The sequence below is a fragment of the Dromiciops gliroides genome, chromosome 4 (assembly GCF_019393635.1).
Source record: "Dromiciops gliroides isolate mDroGli1 chromosome 4, mDroGli1.pri, whole genome shotgun sequence".
In the NCBI taxonomy this organism is placed as follows: domain Eukaryota; kingdom Metazoa; phylum Chordata; class Mammalia; order Microbiotheria; family Microbiotheriidae; genus Dromiciops; species Dromiciops gliroides.
The window spans coordinates 109,674,277-109,692,970 of NC_057864.1; the positions used below are offsets into that span (position 1 = coordinate 109,674,277).

Below are 18,694 nucleotides of genomic sequence, written 5' to 3' on the forward strand. Positions count from 1 at the left end.
CATTTCTGGGAACCACATTTTAAGGTCTTTACCAAGTTGGAAAGCGTCCAAAGGGATACTAGAATGGTGAAGGGCCTTTTATTCACACCAAATAAGGATTGCTTAAAAAACAAAAACTGGAGATGTTTAGCCTAAAGAAGGGAATACTGGAGGCATGGGGGTGGGAGGGACGGGACACTGCAGCTGTCCCATGGAAGAAACCTTTGATTTATTCAGTTTTGACCCAGAGGTCACACAAAAAAGCAAACAACAGGTAGAATTTGTAGTTTGTTCTTTGCAAGGTCACTATAAAAAACAGCAAAGTATCTTGGGTCAAAAACTGTTCTCCCCAGAAGAGATAACCCACTCCCCACCATCTCCATCATTCCTGCCCTTTTTTTGCTGGACAGGAAACAAGACATCAAAGAAAGTGCCTGCCATCATGGCCTAGCCTTCTTAGAGTGTCCACACTTCATAATTAGAACACCACATTTTTCCTCACAACCACTTTGTGAGGTAGGCAGTGCAAGTAAGTATTACTCCTCTCATTTTACAGATAAGGACTCACATTCAGAGATGCTAAGGGTCTTGCCTATGATCACACAGCTAATAGTCCACCATTTATCGAGTGCCTAGCAGGTAGATCAGAATCACAGCACCACTGAAGGCAATGTGACAACTTCAGTGGAAATGGTAAGGTCAGCAAAATCACCCTGAGCCCCATATCGAGCCCTGAGGTCCTCCACCCATACATCTAGCATGTCTTTCAGGGCTGGGTACAAGCTCTCTGGGACACTGAAAGAATAGAGCTGAATCTGAGGGAGGTCTGTGAGCCAACAGCATGAAGTTCGAGCAGTAAATACACGCAGTGGGATCAGGGCCAAGCAATTGCTGTCCCCTTGGGCTAGGTGGAAAAAATAGGGAACAGGATAGCCCAGGAGAATCCCAAATACTGTGCAAAGATTCCAGCCAGCAGAAGAGAGCTCACTTCGGGAGATGGGCAAGAAGGGATTCCTTTCCAGGCTCTGTAAGTGGGTCATGAGCTCAGCCAAGTGGTCCTTCAAGTCTCCAAGCTCATCAAGTGGGCAGAGGGCAGGGTGAGATCTGAAGCTTGAAATATCCACAAAGAAGGTCATAGGGCTGAGCAGCACCTGCTGTATGTGCTGACATGCTTGTCCAGGATTGACAATCAGGATGTTTTCCCCCAATTCCAGAATGTGCAGTGCCTGGGGCAAGAGGCCCAGCCTCTGTAGCTCTCCCACATATCTCTGAACCTGGTCAGCCCCTGCAGCATTGCAATCATACAGTACTGCTGGCTTCAGCCCCTGGGCCACAGCTCTGACCTCTCCAGCTAGGTGTAGGCAGACTGATCGGGGAGGACCTCTTCTTTTCCCCACACCCAGGGTCTTCTGAGCTACTTCCACCAATGCTTGAGGATTCTGTGCCGACATCAGAGCATTGGACAAGATCTGGAATGACCTGACATAATTTGCCTGGGCCAAGCTCTAACAACTCAACTTGTCAGACTTTTTGCCCTGGAGGAAGAACCTGAAAGCAAATGAACAGAAGATAATTATGGAAAACCAATGATACACTTTCACACTCTTCCAACCATCTTTCCATTGGCTTAATATCACCTTTCAAAGATGATTATCCAATTCTTTAACATGGCATCTCAAGACATTCCAAAGTTTAGGGTCTCTCAAATATTTCAATTATCCAGAAAAGAAGACATAAGACCTTAGGTAACACAGTGCTGGGCTTGAAGTCATAAAGACCTGAGTTCAAATCTGGCCTCAGACACCTACTAGCTGTGTGACCCTCGGCAAGTCATTTAATCTGTTTGCCTCAGTTTCCTCCTCTGTAAAGTGGGGGTGATAATAATATCAACTATTTTGCAGGGTTGTGGTGAGGACCAAATAACAATAATTGTGAAGCACTTAGCACAGTGCCTAACATGTAGTAAACACTACATAAATGTTAGCTATTATTACAAATTCAAATATAACCCTGACTCAGTTCTTTCATGCTAAGTCCCTTTTCTTCAATTCAACAAGCATTTATTATCAGGTGCCTAGTCTGTGCAACATGTATACAGATAAACAAACATAAAATATATACAAAATGAATGCAATTAATATTGAAGGGGAGAGAAGGCACTAAAAACCGAGGAGTTGAGGAAAGATCTTATGTAGGAGAGGGCACTTGAACTAGGCCTTGAAGGGACATAAGGATTCCAAGAGATAAAGATGAGGAAGAACAGTGTTGCAGGCATGGGAGATGATGCATGTGTACAGAGGCATAGGGACAGAGAGTAGGAGGAATGTGAAATCAGTTCTAAAGAGATGGGCTTGACAATATCTCTACTCAATCTGTATCCCAGAGATCCAAGAAAAAAGAAAAAGACCTATAGGCACAAAATATTTATAGCAGTTCTTTTTGTGGTGGCAAAGAACTAGAAATTGAGGGGATGTCCATCAATTGGGGAACAGCTGAACAAAATGTGACATATGACTCTGATGGGATACTATCCTGCTGTAAGAAATGACAAAGAAGATAGTTTCAGAAAACCCTAGGAAGGCATATATGAACTCATGCAAAGAGAAGTGAACAGAACCAGGAGAACATTGTACATGGTTAACAGCAAAAGTGTAACAATAACCAACCAACTGTAGAAGACTTTGGTACTCTGATCAATACAATGAATGATCAATGATAATTCCAAAGGACTTACCTTGAAAATTGCTATCCACTTCCAGAAAACTGATAAACGCTGAATGCAGACCAAAGCATATTTTTTCACTTTATTTTTTTTGGTTTGTTTTAGATTTGGGGGGGGCAGGGGGGGAACAACATGACAAATGAAAATGTTTTGCATGACTTCACTTGTATAATGAGTATCATAGTGCTTGCCTTCTCAGTAGGTGGGGGAGAGACTAGAAAAAAGGAGAATTTGGTAACTGCAAATTTTTAAATAAATGTTAAAACAAATGTAAAGCTTGGTTTTTTAAAAAAAGCTGGAATCAGAGTATGAACAACTTTAAATTATAAACAATGAAGTTTTTAGCATAGAGTAAATAGGGAGCCAAAGGAGTTACTTGAGCAGGGGAGTGACGCAGTTAGACCTCTGTTTTAGAAAGATTTTGGTAGCTCTGTGGAGGATATATTTAAGAGGAAGGGAGACCTATTGAGGAGGATATTGCAATTGTTTAGGCAAAGTGATGGCCATGTGAGTAGAGAGAAACGGATACTAGAAATGTTATAGAAGAGGTGATGACAAGACTAGGCTCAAAAGGGGGAAGAGGCTGCCTTTGATAGAAACAAAAGTGTTAAAAGGGGTGGGTTGGGGGTAGCTAGGTGGTGCAGTGGATAAAGCACCAGCCCTGGATTCAGGAGTACCTGAGTTCAAATCCGGCCTGAGACACTTGACACTTAATAGCTGTGTGACCCTGGGCAAGTCACTTAACCCCCACTGCCCCGGAAAAAAAAAAACAAAACAAACAGACAAACAAAAAAACCCAAAATTTTTAAAAAGTAGGGGGTGGGTTTAAGGAAGAAGAGATAATGTGTTCTAACTTGAACAGGTTGAGTTTGAAAGACTTATGTGACATCCAGGTAGAGATGTGTCCTAGGTAGATAGTGATTGGGGAATAGAGCTTAGGAGAGAAAATGGGGCTGGATAAGTAGATTTCATTGTCCTCTGCATTTAGATGGTAACTGGATCCAGGATTGCTGAGATCTCTGAGAAAACTATATAAAGAGAAGAACCAAGATGGAACCCCGGGGGGTACACTTGTTCCTAGGAGCCAGAACACAGATGAAGACCCAGAAAAAGAGACTGAAATGGATCAAACAGATAAAAAGAGAACAAGGAAAGATCTGTGTCCTAAAAACCCAGAGAAGAGGGACTACACAGAAAGACTGAGTCAACCGCGCCAATTGTGTCAGGTCTAGAACGAACTGACTTTGCCTAATTTTCTAATCTATTTCTGTGTACAATGTTCTCCTGAGTCTACTAACTTCACTTTGCATAAATTCATAGAAGCCTTCCCAGATTTTTCTGAAACTATCCCCCTTGTCATTTCTTACAAACAATAGTATTCCATTACCATCATCTACTACAATTTGTTCAGCCATTCCCCCAATTTAAGTGCCTACACTCAATGTACATGTTGACAATTACGACCTATGTGACCCTAAGGAAGTTAACTGATCTCACTGGCTCAGCTTTATCATCTATAAAATGAGATATGTATGAGATAGCCTCAGAGGTTCTGTTCTCCTCTACACTAGGGGAATATAAAGGGCAGGTCCTTTTCTGTACCACTTCTGCCCACTACCAAGGCTCAATTCAGTTGCTCTCTACTTGGGCCAACCACCTCAAGCAAAACTCCAAGACAGACCAAATTCAAAATGTACCCTTCACATTCTTACTGTGACCCTTAAAAAAAAAAAATTTTAAACCTTAGCCCCGGGCTTTCATTGCTATAGGGAGCTCCTAGTTAGTAGATTTTCTCAAGTAATGCAGATTGGGCCCTTTTCTGTAATTTATGGTTTTAGAGATTGGTCTGGGGAAACTGAGAAGTGACAGGCCACATGTCACAGCTAGTGACCCACGTGTCAGAAACAGGACTTTTTTGCCCCAGGTCTTCTATACTACAAACCCAGTTCTCAATTTACGATACTGAATAGGAGCAGTGAATAGAGTGTCCCCTGGAGTCAAGAAGAGTCATCTTCCAGATGTAGTGGTGGTCTGGTGGACTGGGGCCCAGTTAGGGATACTCTGACTCTGAGGGAGACAACTCTGACCATGGAGAAATATGGTTGATCAATTTGCTGGGGTTAATTAAAGATTACTTTTTCCTTGGAAAAGCAAAGTAGTTAATCAACCAGATAGTGGTTAGTCAAGCAGACAACAATGCACATGTCATGGACACGGAGAAAGTTGGGCACCTTGAAATTTACAGCAATGAGCTTAGTTGGGAGCCTATGTGTTTGTTATGTGATTAGAACCAGTTAACAATAATCTCAAGATAGAAATGTGAAATTATTATTCATGTATTCCACTCCCCAAAATAGCTAGCATCCTCATTCCTCAAACAGCTGTAACTTTTCAGTCCTAAGTCTCTCCCCCTACCCCCTTCTCTCCTCTATAAAACTATCACCTTCTCCTTTGTTCAGGGAGTTTAAGTTTAGACTTCTGGCCATACCTCTGTGTGCAGAATAATAAAAACTTTTAATTAAATTTTGATTGGATCATGTGTGCCAGTAATTCTTTGAAAAAGGAATATTTTGGGGACAGCTAGGTGGCGCAGTGGATAGAGCACCGGCCCTGGAGTCAGGTGTACCTGAGTTCAAATTCGGCCTCAGGCACTTAACACTAGCTGTGTGACCCCGGGCAAGTCACTTAACCCCAACTGCCTCACTAAAAAAAAAAAGGAATATTTTCGGACCCAGTTTCGAGGTCACACCGAGTTCAAATTTGGCCTCTGACACTGCGTGACCTTGGGCAAGTTACTTTACCCTGTTTGCCTCGGTTTCCTCATCTGTAAGATGAGCTGGAGAAAAAAAATGGCAAACCGCTCTGGTATCTTTTTTTATTTTTTTTGCAATGAGGTTTAAGTGACTTGCCCAGGATCACACAGCTAGTGTCAAGTGTCTGAGGTCACATTTGAATTCAGGTCCTCCTGAACCCAGGGCCGGTGCTTTATCCACTAGCTGCCCCCTAACCATTCTAGTATCTTTGCCAAGAAAACCCCAAATGGAGTCACGGAGAGTCGGACGCGACTGAAAAGCGGTTGAAAACTATGAATAATTCGAAACCAGTCTGCCCTGTGTAGTACTAGAACCCTAAAAGGCAGGGCGCTTCTGTGGTCCTACTCTCCCCCAGATCCCGTCACCCGTGGCCACTGTAACTGCCCTCCCCCCGCCCCGGAAATAGGAGCTCTGCTTCCCGCCTCCCAGGACTCCCCCGACTCAGTCCGCAGAGCCCGAGTCGGACAGTGCGCGTGCGCACACAGACCCTAGCGCGGGCACGAACTGGCTCCCCCTCTCCCCGGCCCGCGCCCTTCCCCAACTTCCCCGGCTCACACACCTGGTACCGCAGCGTAAAGAGCTCGGCTCGCCGGAAGTACGAGCTGCTGCGTGGTCCCGCCCCTTCCTCCCCGACCAGGGCCCCGCCCTCCTTTCCCCCCCCCCAAGGGTGGGGCGACTGTGGTTCCTCAGGCGTGCGAGAGGCAATGACGGACGGTTCCTCCTGTCCCGTTTTTTTTTTTCCAACAAATGAAAATGTTTAAATCAAAACACTGAAGAAATGAAGCTCATTTTTGTTAAAATACTTTAGTATACGGGGCTTCCCCCCCTTTTGGAGGGGTGTGACTAGGATAGTGCAAAATGAATATATAATGATTTAAGAATATAAAGTGCTTTGCAAACCCACACGAAGGCTAGCAGTTTTCATTCTTTTTATTTTATTCCGGGAGTCTGTTTTTCCCCCTATTGTGAGAGTTTAGAAGGGCACAATTGCACTAAACTGACAATAAATACTTAAGGAAAACCAACCAAGCTTTGTTAGGCACTAATAATAGCTTTTTTTTTGTCTTAGAAAATTTTTTTTGGGGGGGGGTGAAGCAATTGGGGTTAAGTGACTTGCCCAGGGTCACACAGCTGGTAAGCGTCAAGTGTCTGAGGCCAAATTTGAACTCAGGTCCTCCTGAATCCAGGGCCAGTGCTCTATCTACTGCGCTACCTAGCCGCCCCCTTATTATTTATTTTAAAATTTTATTTTTTTATTTTGCGGGGCAATGGGGGTTAAGTGACTTGCCCAGGGTCACACAGCTAGTAAATGTCAAGTGTCTGAGGCTGGATTTGAACTCAGGAACTCCTGAATCCAGGGCTGGTGCTTTATCCACTGTGCCACCTAGCTGCCCCCTTATTATTTATTTTAAACAGTATTTTTTTTTAATTTTGAGTTCCAGGTTCTCTCCCTCCTGCCTCTCCCCCAGCCACTGAGAACACTAGCAATATGATACCAGTTATACATGTAAGGCCATGCAAAATAAGTTTCCCTATAAAATAGCTAACACATACAGCATTTTCTATGTGCTAAGCACTTTATAATTGTTATCTCACTTGATCCTCAACAACCCTAGAAGGTAAGTACTATTATTTACCATTTTATAGAGGGGGAAACTGAGGCAAACAGGTCAAGTGACTTGCCCAAGGTCACATATAGTAAGTTTCTGAGGTTGGATTTGAACTCGTCTTCCTGACTATAGGCCCAAGCACCCTATCCATTCTAGGACCTAAATGCCTGAATTTTTATAAGAAAGGTAAAAGACAGTCCTTATTTTCAGGGAGCTCACAGTTTAATGAGGGATACAACATGAAAACAACTGTCAGAACAAGATAATGAAGAATTATGTGGGGACCAATTTTTAATTGGGGAGTGCTAGCTAAGCGGCTTTGCCACAATATTGGGGCAAGGAAGGAGACCGGCAGCCTCCCTCAAAACAGAACAAGATTTATTTTAACAAGAACGAACTTAAAAAAAAAACACAAACAGGATCAGTAGGATCAAGGGAAAGGAAATAAAATGGGGAAAGGGAAATTATAATACCTGAAAAAGTACCACCGCCCAGGAATCAGCTGAAAATACACAGCAGAAGGCCTGTAGCTTTCCAGCTTCCACCTAGAATGCCCAATTCTCCTCCCCCCAACCTACAAACACCCCACACAGCCCCAGCCAATGGGATGGCCTCTCTGACGGTCACATGACTGCCCTCACTAGGCTTCCAATCATTATAATTTTGCCAGGCCCCTGTAGGCCTCTGCGAGTGGTGATGACGTGAGGTGCCAGAGCCCTGGCAATGGCTACAACCAGTGGGTGGAGCACCCTGCGGTTTGCGGAACCCCAGGTCAGTGTGCTCTGAGGCATAAAAACCTCAAATTACCATTAATTCTTTACAATTATAATTAATGAAAGAAAAGTACTAGAGTTATGGTAGATCAGGAAAGGCTTCCTGTAGAAAATACGATGTTAGTTGGTACTTAAGGGAAACCAGGAGCCTGAGATGAGGTGGAGTTCCAGGCATGAAAAGCAGTCATTAGATGAAGTGACTTGTTCAGGGACATTGAGGAGGCCAAAGTCACTGGATTGAAAAGGGGAGAGGGGGATAAGACTGAAAAGGTGTCAGAGAAGGGGTGAGTTGTATAGGACTTCAAATGCCAAATTGGGGTATTTTTTATATTTGATCCTAGAGGACCGACGTGTACAGGACAGTCAAAGTACACAGAAGACAGGCAAGAAGGCTGAAGTCTTGTTTCTGACACCAGTTAGCTCTGGGAACCTGAGCAAATCACTTCAGTCTCTAGAGATAGCTCTCTAAGAAGGGTCCTTCCTTTGGGATTCACTGAACTTATCTGGGTTTTTTTAAATAGGTTAATAATAAACTAGTTCCCTTTGTCATTCTATGTATTTTATTTTATGCATTTAAAAATTATATTTGGAGAAGGGGTTCATGACACACACACACACACACACACACACACACAAATGGTTAAGACCTGCTACTGTAAAATTATAAATTACAAATTACCAGTTTGTAACAGTGGAAGTTCCTCATACTTAAGGAACAACACCAAACCAGAAAATACATGTGTGTGTTGTTAGATATCCCATACTATGGAATGACTATCCCAACTTCCCCTTGCTCTGATGAGTCAGGTCCCCAGATTATGACTACTATGTCCCCTCACCCCTCCCCCAGGGTTCTAGGGGTAGATCTGAGGGCTTTGGGTGGGGGGTGGGGGGAAAGAGTGCTTCTTCTTACTACTCAAGCACTATTTGTTACTACTCATGAATTCCTACTGATGGGTTTCTTTCCATGATTATGAGCTGATTAACAGTCAGACAGATTTAATTAGCTTTTAGAAAAAGAGACTAAAAGGGCATTCATTCTAAGAGCAGTTGATAAAAAACAGGCCCCACCAAAAGTCTGTGACAAAGGCAGCTAGGTGGTACACTGGAGAGAGCACCAGCCCTGGATTCAGAGGGACCTGAGTTCAAATGACCTCAGAAACCTAACACTTAACTAGCTTCGTGACCCTGGGCAAGTTACTTAACCCCGATTGCCTAACCAAAAAACCAAACCAAAACAAAATGTCTGTGACAGTCTCCCACAAATACATGCAGAGCCTAAGGAAAAGTGGACTCACGATGAAAGAACACATAGCAAAAAGGTAATTCATAGCTCCTGGATGCTGATTGGTTCTTTTCTCCCTTTCATGGAGTGCTCAAGAAGTTTCCCTTAGGCGTGGTGTGTCTTCTTTTCTGGACTCCTCATGGACCCAGTCTGTCCTTGGTTTTCAATGCAGAAACTGATGGCAGCTCTAACAAGGATGCTGCTAGACTGCTGATGGGAAAATGAGAATTCCTTCAGACCTCCAAAGTTCACGAGGTCATCCTTTGGCCAAAGGTGCAGAGGGGATTGAGAAAAGAGGTTAAGGATGAAGCCTGGGGTGTTTTTCTCCTCACCCCAAAAAACATAATTCTTCCTAGAAGTAACACTGCATCATCTCTACTTTTTGCTCTATGCCAAATTTCCCCCTGACTGAGCTGCCATGTTATTTTATAGAAGACCACTAGAGTGTGATGAAGTTTCCTTAGCCAAATTGAACACTCCCCAGGCAACATCACTACCAATTCATCCAGTGGCTGGAGATGTCTAAATTGGCCAGGGCCTTTGCCCACTTAGTTGGAATGCTTTTGATTGATCTAGTTCAATTAAGCTGCATTCCCACATGTCTTAGGTACTAGGACATTCTATTTATCACTTGGGTTAAGTGGGGTGGAGTAATTTGATTGCTTAACTCTATCAGCCCCCCACTCTTATATATACTCAAGCTTGTAGTGAAAAACCCTGTTGCCATTAAAGAGCTTATATTCCTTTGTTGGAAAGGGACTAAAAAGATTGTTGAAACCTAGTGTTGATGGTGTTATGTGCTAGAGAGTACCAACCCCCAACTGTTCCAGGTTCATCAGAACCTCAGGGATACTGAGATTCAGCTATTTCTGCTGACTCAGATCTATGATCTATTTAATTTGTTTTAACAAGCATTATTTACACACCTACTACAAGCAAGAACTAAGATAAGAGCTGGCAATAAAAAAGGGAGGGAAATAGACCTTACATTCTACTGGAGCATACAAATTGTTGTAGCTAGGTAAAGAAATAAATACAAAGCAGTTTGAAGAAGGAAAGAGAATTAACAATGAGGACTTCACAGAGGATGTGGTCAGGTAGCTGGTTCTTGAAAAAAGCTAAGGATTCTAGAAATGAAAAAGAAGTGTTTTCCAAACATAGATAATCTATGCAAAGACACTGAGTCAGGAAATGAGCTACTACTAACTTTAGTACTTTGCTGTGTGAACAGTTTAGTTGATGAAATGAGTAGAAAAAGAATTATGGTGCATGGGGGCAGGGGGGGAGGGGGGGAGGATGAAATCAATTTTTGAAGAAACTTTTTTTTTTTTTTCAGATAAAATGTAGAAGAACAATTAGGGAGACTGGACAGAAAACTATACCTCAGATGAGAGGATTTGTTTGAAGACAGAGATGGCTCCAGGACACTGTGGTCCACCAGCTCATTTGCATGTGAGTGTTTTCTTGTGACAAAATAGTGAATAAAAATAACCGTTTAGAGACTATGGGAAGATTTTTAAAAATAAGTTTTGGGTTCTTTTTATGAGTTTTACATTATCAGGTAAAAATGAGTCACTGGTCACCACCATTCTTTGATGTGAGGAATGCAGAATTGGGGAAAGGCACCTATGAAGAAACTGGCAGGAGAGTAAAGTGACAGAAAGCCCTCTCCCCACCTCAATTTTCCTTTGAGTTTATGAATTGGTAGAGGCATTGCTTTGCTGTTTGGCTGGAAGAGTTTCCAGGAAGCTCTTTAAGACAACTGAATTCTGCTGCTGTTTGGCACCAGCATGAGAGAAGGGGAATCTCTCTGGGGTACCTGATTGCCATCTGCTGCCTTTATGGTGTGAGTGGAAGAAACAAAGGGAGAAGGAAATAGTCTTCCCATTTCTTTTGCTGTGAAGAGCCTTGAAGCTTTTTGGGCAAAGCAGAAATGCCTGTTTGCAAATGTAAGGAGTTCTGCAATTAGGAGAGGCCAACTAGATAAGCACTGATTGGACAAAGTAGAACCCTATTGAGTGAAGATCTGGCTGGACTCTTCTGCATCGTCCCTGAGCCAACCTGAGGAACCTGGCAATTCCCTGGATCAAGGGGACTGCTTATCACTACAATAGCATAACAAGTTCTTAGAATCCTGTTAAAAGTTAAGAGCTTATCACTGTTTTCTTGCTGGACATGACTCAGGCCAGTACCTTGGTAGTTTTGGGTTAATGATGGAATAACATAAGATAGGTCACTCAGCAAGTTTTTAAAAAGAGATTTGCTGCTAGGTCCAATAATGTGAGTTGTAATAATATGAAATTTTATTTAATGTGAATTTATAAGATGATATCAGGTTGCATTTAATGCAGCTGTATGAAGTGTCTGAAGTTTTAACGTGCTGTGTTGTCAGTCTGTGTGAAGTGTGCAAGCCAGTCAAGTGTGGATGTAATGTGCTGCTGCATATAATATTACCAACAGTTGGGTTATGGTTTTTTGTTTTGTTTTGTTTTTTTTTTATTTTTGCAGGGCAATGGGGGTTAAGTGACTTGCCCAGGGTCACACAGCTAGTAAGTGTCTGAGGCCGGATTTGAACTCAGGTACTCCTGAATCCAGGGCCGGTGCTTTATCCACTGCACCACCTAGCTGCCCCCTGGGTTATGTTTTTTTAAGAGCCTGACAGCATGCTGAAAAGGAGAGATGCCAATTTGCCTACAAAGGTCCATATAGTATGGCTGTGAGAGTTGGACTATAAGGAAAGCTGAGCACCAATGAACCTAAGTTTTTGAATTGTGGTACTACTAGAGAAGACTTGAGAGTCCCTTGGACAGCAAGGATATGAAAGCAGTTAATACTTAAAAGAAATTAATTCAGACTATTTACTGGAAGGTCAGATATTGAAGTTGAAAGTTAAATACTTTGGTCACATAAGTAGAAGACTGGAAAAGACTGATGTTGGGAAAGATTGAAGGTAAAAGGAAAAGGGAATGGCAGAGTATGAGATGGATAGATATTGTCATGGAAGGAACATATATGAGAGGATAGAAAGGCCTGCTATTCTATGGTCCATGGAGCAACAAAGAATCAGAGATGACAGTGACAACAACAAAAACAAAATGGACAAAAGCAAGAATCTTTCAGGCAGAAACACTACCACTACAAAAAGAGGAGGAAGAGGAGGAGGAGCTCATTATTACTTTAGAATAAAAATTTGCTGTAATTGAATGGTATCAACATGGTCATAGTAACTATGTGGGTTGCCAAGTGGTGAAGTAGATAAGAGTATTGGGCCTAGAGTCATGAACCTTTTCTCAGAATATTGTTTTGAAACGCATAAAATAAAACACATAGAATTCCAAAGGGAGCCAATTCATTATTAACCTATTAAAGAACGCCAAAATAAATTCACTGGACCCCAGGTTGAGAATTCTCCTTAGTTGTCTAGAGATGAAGTGATTTGCCCAGGCTACCACAGCTAACCGGGTCAGAAGCATTTAGCATAGTGCCTGGCACATAGTTGGTGCTATAGAAATGCTAGCTGCTGTCATTATTAACTCTAAGATAGGATGAGATGTTCAAATGTGTGAACCTCGGGTAGAGATATTATAAAACACAGGCAAAATAAAAGAAAAACACAAAGGAATTGACATTTTACAGTAATAGAAATGAACAATCATTTAACTATATAAATTGGATGCAATTCAAAATGCATTACTCTTAGAGTAGTCATTCAGAAAAGAGTTTCATGTTTATTTTAATCAATGAAAGGAAATGGAAATGAAATGAATGGTAAAGAAACTTTTACTTCAAGTATTAGTCCATCTATTTAAAAATCAAGATCAATTGAATAATGTTACAATTATCAGAGGCATCCAGTGCAAATGGGGATGTGGCAGCTAAATATTCTGATGTTTTTGGTTGATTGTGTGGGAATGTGAACCTATAAATTTGCAGAGATGTAAATAAAGCAAGTTGTTCCACCTAGAATATATATAAAGATTTAAAGAGAACACTATTCAATCTATATGACTAAAATATTTTAAATATTTATAATTATGTTTCTATAATCACCAGCATAGTTTCATATTTGGAAATTTTTTATTTTAAAATTTTAAAATTTTGCTTTCTATACTCTATTACTTTGTAATAACATTGAATCAAGTGTTTTTTCTTGTCCTTTGCTGTTATTAAACAGATTGAAAAACATATTTTAAAATTTTTTCATCGCACACCATTGGGCTAGAGTCAAGCACTGTATTTTACATGTAATTATAATTTTAAATAGTATAAATTCAAATAATACGACCTATTTAGCTATAGCTAGAGAATGATACTCAGCAATGACTGGCACTGAGGACACTTTGAGTTGATTCAGCTCTAAAAGCTCCCTCACCTGAATTGAATGAATGAATGAATGAATGAATGAATGAATGAATGAATGAATGAATGAAAAAAACACATATTAATTGCTTACTAAGTGCAAAGTCATCCCTCCAAACCCTCCCTGGGGACAAGTAGTATAATGACTACTGGTGTTGTACTGGTAGCAACCAGGAGGAGGTCATTCAGTTCTAGATCAAGTTCTAGAGAGGAAGCAATGGGCTACAGTGGACTTATAATCTGTTACTACCCATGCCCACTGTTCTGCCACTACAAGTTGCTCTATCTGCTTCTGTCCCTTCTGCTGCTTTATAATAAACTTGAGTTAGAAATACATTTTTCTTTTATATTACATTAATAAATAGGTCTACTGTCTACTGCTTCTGGGACCCACTGCCTGCTACCACTTCTGTCAAGATCAGTAGCTACTGCCCTTTTCTGGGGCAGAACAACTGCCATTATTAGGCAGGCCTGAGCCCTTCCTCTCTAGCTGGGTCTGTGTTTCTGTAGGCTTGGGTGCTGAGGCCTAACTCTGCTCATTCAGTGACAGGCCTGACTCCACTCCCCTTATGTGGTGAGCCTGCGCTTCCCCTCCTGTTTGTCGAGAGCACCATGTATGCTACTAGACTGCTAAAGTCTTGTCCTGCCCTCCAATGCTGGGGTCAGGTACTGCAGGGTTTAGTGTCACTGCTCCTGACTGGCCTACCATGGTCGACGAATTCAGAAATTATTGTGTGTAATAAGCCAGGTTACTCCAAAGGATTCTCACCTACCCTACTGGGGCTTGGGTTTCCCCATCCTCTCCAATTCATATGATTCTTCCTGCTTCAATTAGCCTCCCCTGAAGGACACAGGAGCATCCAACACCTCAAACCCACCAGGTTGCCACCAAGCCTTGGAATGTCCAACTCAGGATTGCTGCTTCTGCTCAGAAAAGGCAGAAAGCAGAACAAAAAACAATCTCACAAGAGACCTTTAGGCCAGGACTTGTGCCGTATTTACATTGTACAAATAATACCCATTTCTGCCACGGTGGTTGAGTGTACCTGTGGCCTGAGTGAGACAGACAGAGAGAGAGAGAGAGAGAGAGAGAGAAAGAGAGAGAGAGAGAGAGAGAGAGAGAGAGAGAGAGAGAGAGAGAGAGAGAGAGAGAGAGAGAGATTTATAGTTTCCAGTTCATAGTCAGAGGTGAGAATGGAAAGTTTTCGATCTGATGCACCACCCCTGCCTGTCTTCCACAACTTCTCTGGGATGGGTGGGTAGTTCATTTGACACATTTGTCCATATCACCAATTTTAGAAATGTCTTTGGACTCCTGTTGAGAGATAAACATTGTCTTCTCAAGTCCCTCCCCTCAATGGCTTATACCAAAGAATAGCAACAGAGTCCATTTGGCAAAATTCCAGTTGGCCTCTCTCATGCCAACTTTTTAAAAAGAGGACAAAACAAAATTCAAACAGTTCCTTCAGTACAGTAGCAAGACAATTCTAAAATTCCAGGGATTTGCCTTTGTTTGCATTCTTTCAATGTCAGGTACATCATGCCACTGCTCAAGGGTAGTACATGTCTGTATGCAATGATAAGACTGAGGACTGCTTGTTCTTCTAGATTCAAAACTAAACACTTATTTCCCCATTCACACACAAATCGGGAAATATATACCTTATACCTGGGAGCAGTGGGGGGGAGCTTCTTTCCATAGTCTCTCCCAGAGGTAATTAAATTATGATCATTAGCAATGCAAAGGCAACGAGTATCTTATTCTTCTGTATTTGTCCTATTCTGTTAAGGGGAAATCACCTTTAATCCTAAAAACATTAAATCCCAGAAAGATATCAATTGCTCATGGATAGGCAGAGCTAATATAGTAAAAATGACAATACTGCCTAAATTAATTTACTTATTCATTGCCATACCAATCAGACTACCTAAAAATTATTTTATAGAGCTAGAAAAAAAATAACAAAATTCATCTGGAAAAACAAAAAATCAAGAATATCCAGGGAAATAATGAAAAAAAATTCACAGGAAGGTGGGTTAGCAGTACCAAACCTGGAGCTTTACTATAAAGCGGCAGTCATCAAAACTATCTGGTACTGGCTAAAAAATAGAGTGGTAGATCAATGGAATAGGCTAGGTTCAGGAAATGCAGTAGTAAATGACACTAGTAATGTAGTGTTTGATAAACCCAAAGACTCCAGCTTCTGGGATAGGAACTCAGTATTTGACAAAAACTGCTGGGAAAACTGGAAGATAGTATGGCAGAAATTAGGCATAGACCAACATCTTACACCTTATACTAAAATAAGGTCAAAATGGATACATGATTTAGACATAAGAGGTGATACCATAGGTAAATTAGGAGAGAAAGGAATAGTGTATCTATCAGATCTTTGGAAAGGAAAACAGTTTTTGACCAAACAAGAGATAGAGTATATTATAAAATGCAAAATGGATGATTTTGATTACATTAAATTAAAAAAATTTTGTACAAACAGAAACAATGCATCCAAAATGAGAAGGGAGGCAGAAAGCTGGGAAACAATTTTTGAGGCCAGTACTTCTGATAAAGGCCTCATCTCTAAAATATATAGGGAACTAAATCAAATTTATAAGAACCTAAGTCATTCCCCAATTGAGAAATGGTCAAAGGATATGAACAGGCAGTTTTCTGATGAAGAAACCAAAGCTATCTATTCCCATATGAAAAAATGCTCTAAATCTCTAATGATTAGAGAGATGCAAATTAAAACAACTCTGAGGTACCACCTGACACCTATCAGATTGGCTAAAATGACAAAAAAGGAAAATAATAAATGTTGGAGAAGCTGTGGGAAAATTGGAACACTAATGCATTGTTGGTGGAGCTGTGAACTGATCCAACCATTCTGGAGAGCAATTTGGAATTATGCCCAAAGGGTGATAAAGCTGTGCATACCCTTTGACCCAGCAATACCACTTTTGGGTCTTTTCCCCAAAGAGATCATGGAAAGGGGAAAGGGACCCACATGTACAAAAATATTTATAGCTGCTCTTTACGTGGTGGCAAGGAATTGGAAGTTGAGGGGGTGCCCATCAATTGGGGAATGGCTGGACAAGTTGTGGTATATGAATACAATGGAATACTATTGTGCTGTAAGAAATGATGAGCAGGAGGAGTTCAGAGAAACCTGGAGGGTCTTGTGTGAGCTGATGATGAGTGAGATGAGCAGAACCAGAAGAACATTGTACACAGTATCATCAACATTAAGTGTTGATCTACTGTGATGGAATATATTCTTCTCACCAATGCAATGGCACAGAAGAGTTCCAGGGAACTTGTGATGGAAGAGGATCTCCAAATCCAAGGAAAAAAAAAAGAACTGCGGAGTATAGATGCTGAATGAACCATACTATTTCTTTTGTTTTTGATGCTGTTGTGTTTTTTTCTATTTTGAGGTTTTTCATCATTGCTCTGTTTTTTTCTCTTATAACATGACTAATGCAGAAATAGGATTAATGTTATTATGTGTATATATATATATATATGTATATATATAAAACCTATATCAGATTACCTGCTGTCTAGGGGAGAGGGGAGGGAGGGAGAAAAATCTGAAATTGTAAAGTTTGTATAAACAAAAGTTGAGAACTATCTTTACATGTAATGGAAAAAAAATATTTTATTAATTAAAAAAAAACCCATTAAATCCCTTCTAACTACTGTGAAAGCAAACTGAGTTCTGAGGAGAACCCCTAGTAGAACTTGAAAAAGGCCAAAGGTATCAGGCTGGAAGGCCCAGAGAGAACACACCTGATGAGCGTAAAAAAGAGTTTAAAATTATCTTTAAAGTACAGTCCTTAAGTACACAGAACATTTTTACATCATCCTCTACTGATTGCAGCACCCTTGCCTGTCCATGGGAAGTTTATGCTCTAATTTCCCAGGGGTAGGGGGTACTTCACAGTAAGCAACCACCATATTTAGAAGCAATAATAAAAGTACCAGCAGAAGCACAAAAGCCAATCTGGATTCATCTTCCTCTTCACAACCCATTCTCTACTTCAGCAAGATCATTCTGATTCAGCTCTGCACAACTATGCAAGTTCTGGGCTGTACTTGATTTGGGTCAGTCCCTGGTAGTTTATTTTCGCTACTTGGAACAAAACGAGACATAGGTAATTTGACAGTTAATAAAAAGAGATTCCCTCAGCCATAGCAGAAGGATATTCAGGATAGACATTAAAGACAGGCACCTTGACATTGAGGTGACAACAGACCAAAGGAAGCTCTCTTGCCTGAGTTCTCCATCATTTTCCACCAGTTAAGCATCTGAGAGGAATCCTCAGGCTCCTCATGACATGTTTTGTACTTGGGCAAACAGCAATGGGTAGTAATAATAATAACAGCTAGTATTTATAGAGTGAGTTATGGTTTGCTACATACTATTACTTTGAGCTCACAACAACCCTATGAGGTAGATAATATTATTTCTATTTTACAGTTAAGGAAGATGAGACTGAGAAAGGTTTGCCCAGGGTCACATAGCTGGGAAGAGTCAAAGGAGGAATTTAAACCCAGTTCTTCTTGACTCCAAACCTGGAGCTCTTATCCTCTGAGCCAACTAGTTATCAGTCCCCTGAGCCAATTAAGTCTCAAGAATGGTTTTAATACCATTTAAAGAAAAACTAGCATAACTTGGATGAGGGCAAGGGTTAGGATATTGCTCCTACCACACACTGCTTCATCAGTTTTAGAGCAGAAGAGGATCAGATTTGCTCAACAGTAGAGAAGTTGAGGACGAAATGGGGAGCAGGTAGCAGAAGAGCAGCTTTGTCTTGTGCATATTGTTCCTGAAAAGCCCAAGAAAATGAAGGTCTGCACCAGGGTACAGGGATGCCCTCCCAGGTTTCAATAAGGGTGTTTCCACTCTCTCCCATGGACACCGTGACCCAGGTTACTGGGTGATGTTTTGATTATTCCTATATTTGTCTTTTATTGAATACTGTGATGTTACAATTATTCTTGTTTTGCCTTACTAAAAGTTAATAGTATTGTTATTGTGAATGACTGAGTCTGTGTAAATGGGAAGTGCATTGATAGAGGCTCAGGAGCTACAATAGTGGGTAGTATGGGTACATCCCATCACTCTTTCCCCCTTCCCTGCCCTCTT

At 41.2% G+C, this 18,694-nt stretch overlaps 1 protein-coding gene across 2 annotated transcripts; it reads right to left on the bottom strand.

Moving 5' to 3' along the window:
• Window positions 1–13: 13 nt before the first annotated feature.
• On the bottom strand, window positions 14–6,111 carry C4H1orf74 (chromosome 4 C1orf74 homolog). 2 transcript variants are annotated; one of them, XM_043962338.1, is made up of 2 exons: window positions 6,074–6,111; window positions 14–1,527 (listed from the first exon to the last, which is right to left on the bottom strand). In XM_043962338.1, exon 2 carries the CDS (start codon window positions 1,428–1,430, stop codon window positions 630–632), a length of 801 nt encoding a protein of 266 aa, XP_043818273.1. In that variant the 5' UTR covers window positions 1,431–1,527; window positions 6,074–6,111; the 3' UTR covers window positions 14–629. The 2 variants fall into 2 exon arrangements, with proteins under 2 accessions (XP_043818273.1, XP_043818274.1); XM_043962339.1 differs by lacking the exon at window positions 6,074–6,111 and adding an exon at window positions 3,379–3,434.
• Between the last annotated feature and the right edge of the window lie 12,583 nt (window positions 6,112–18,694).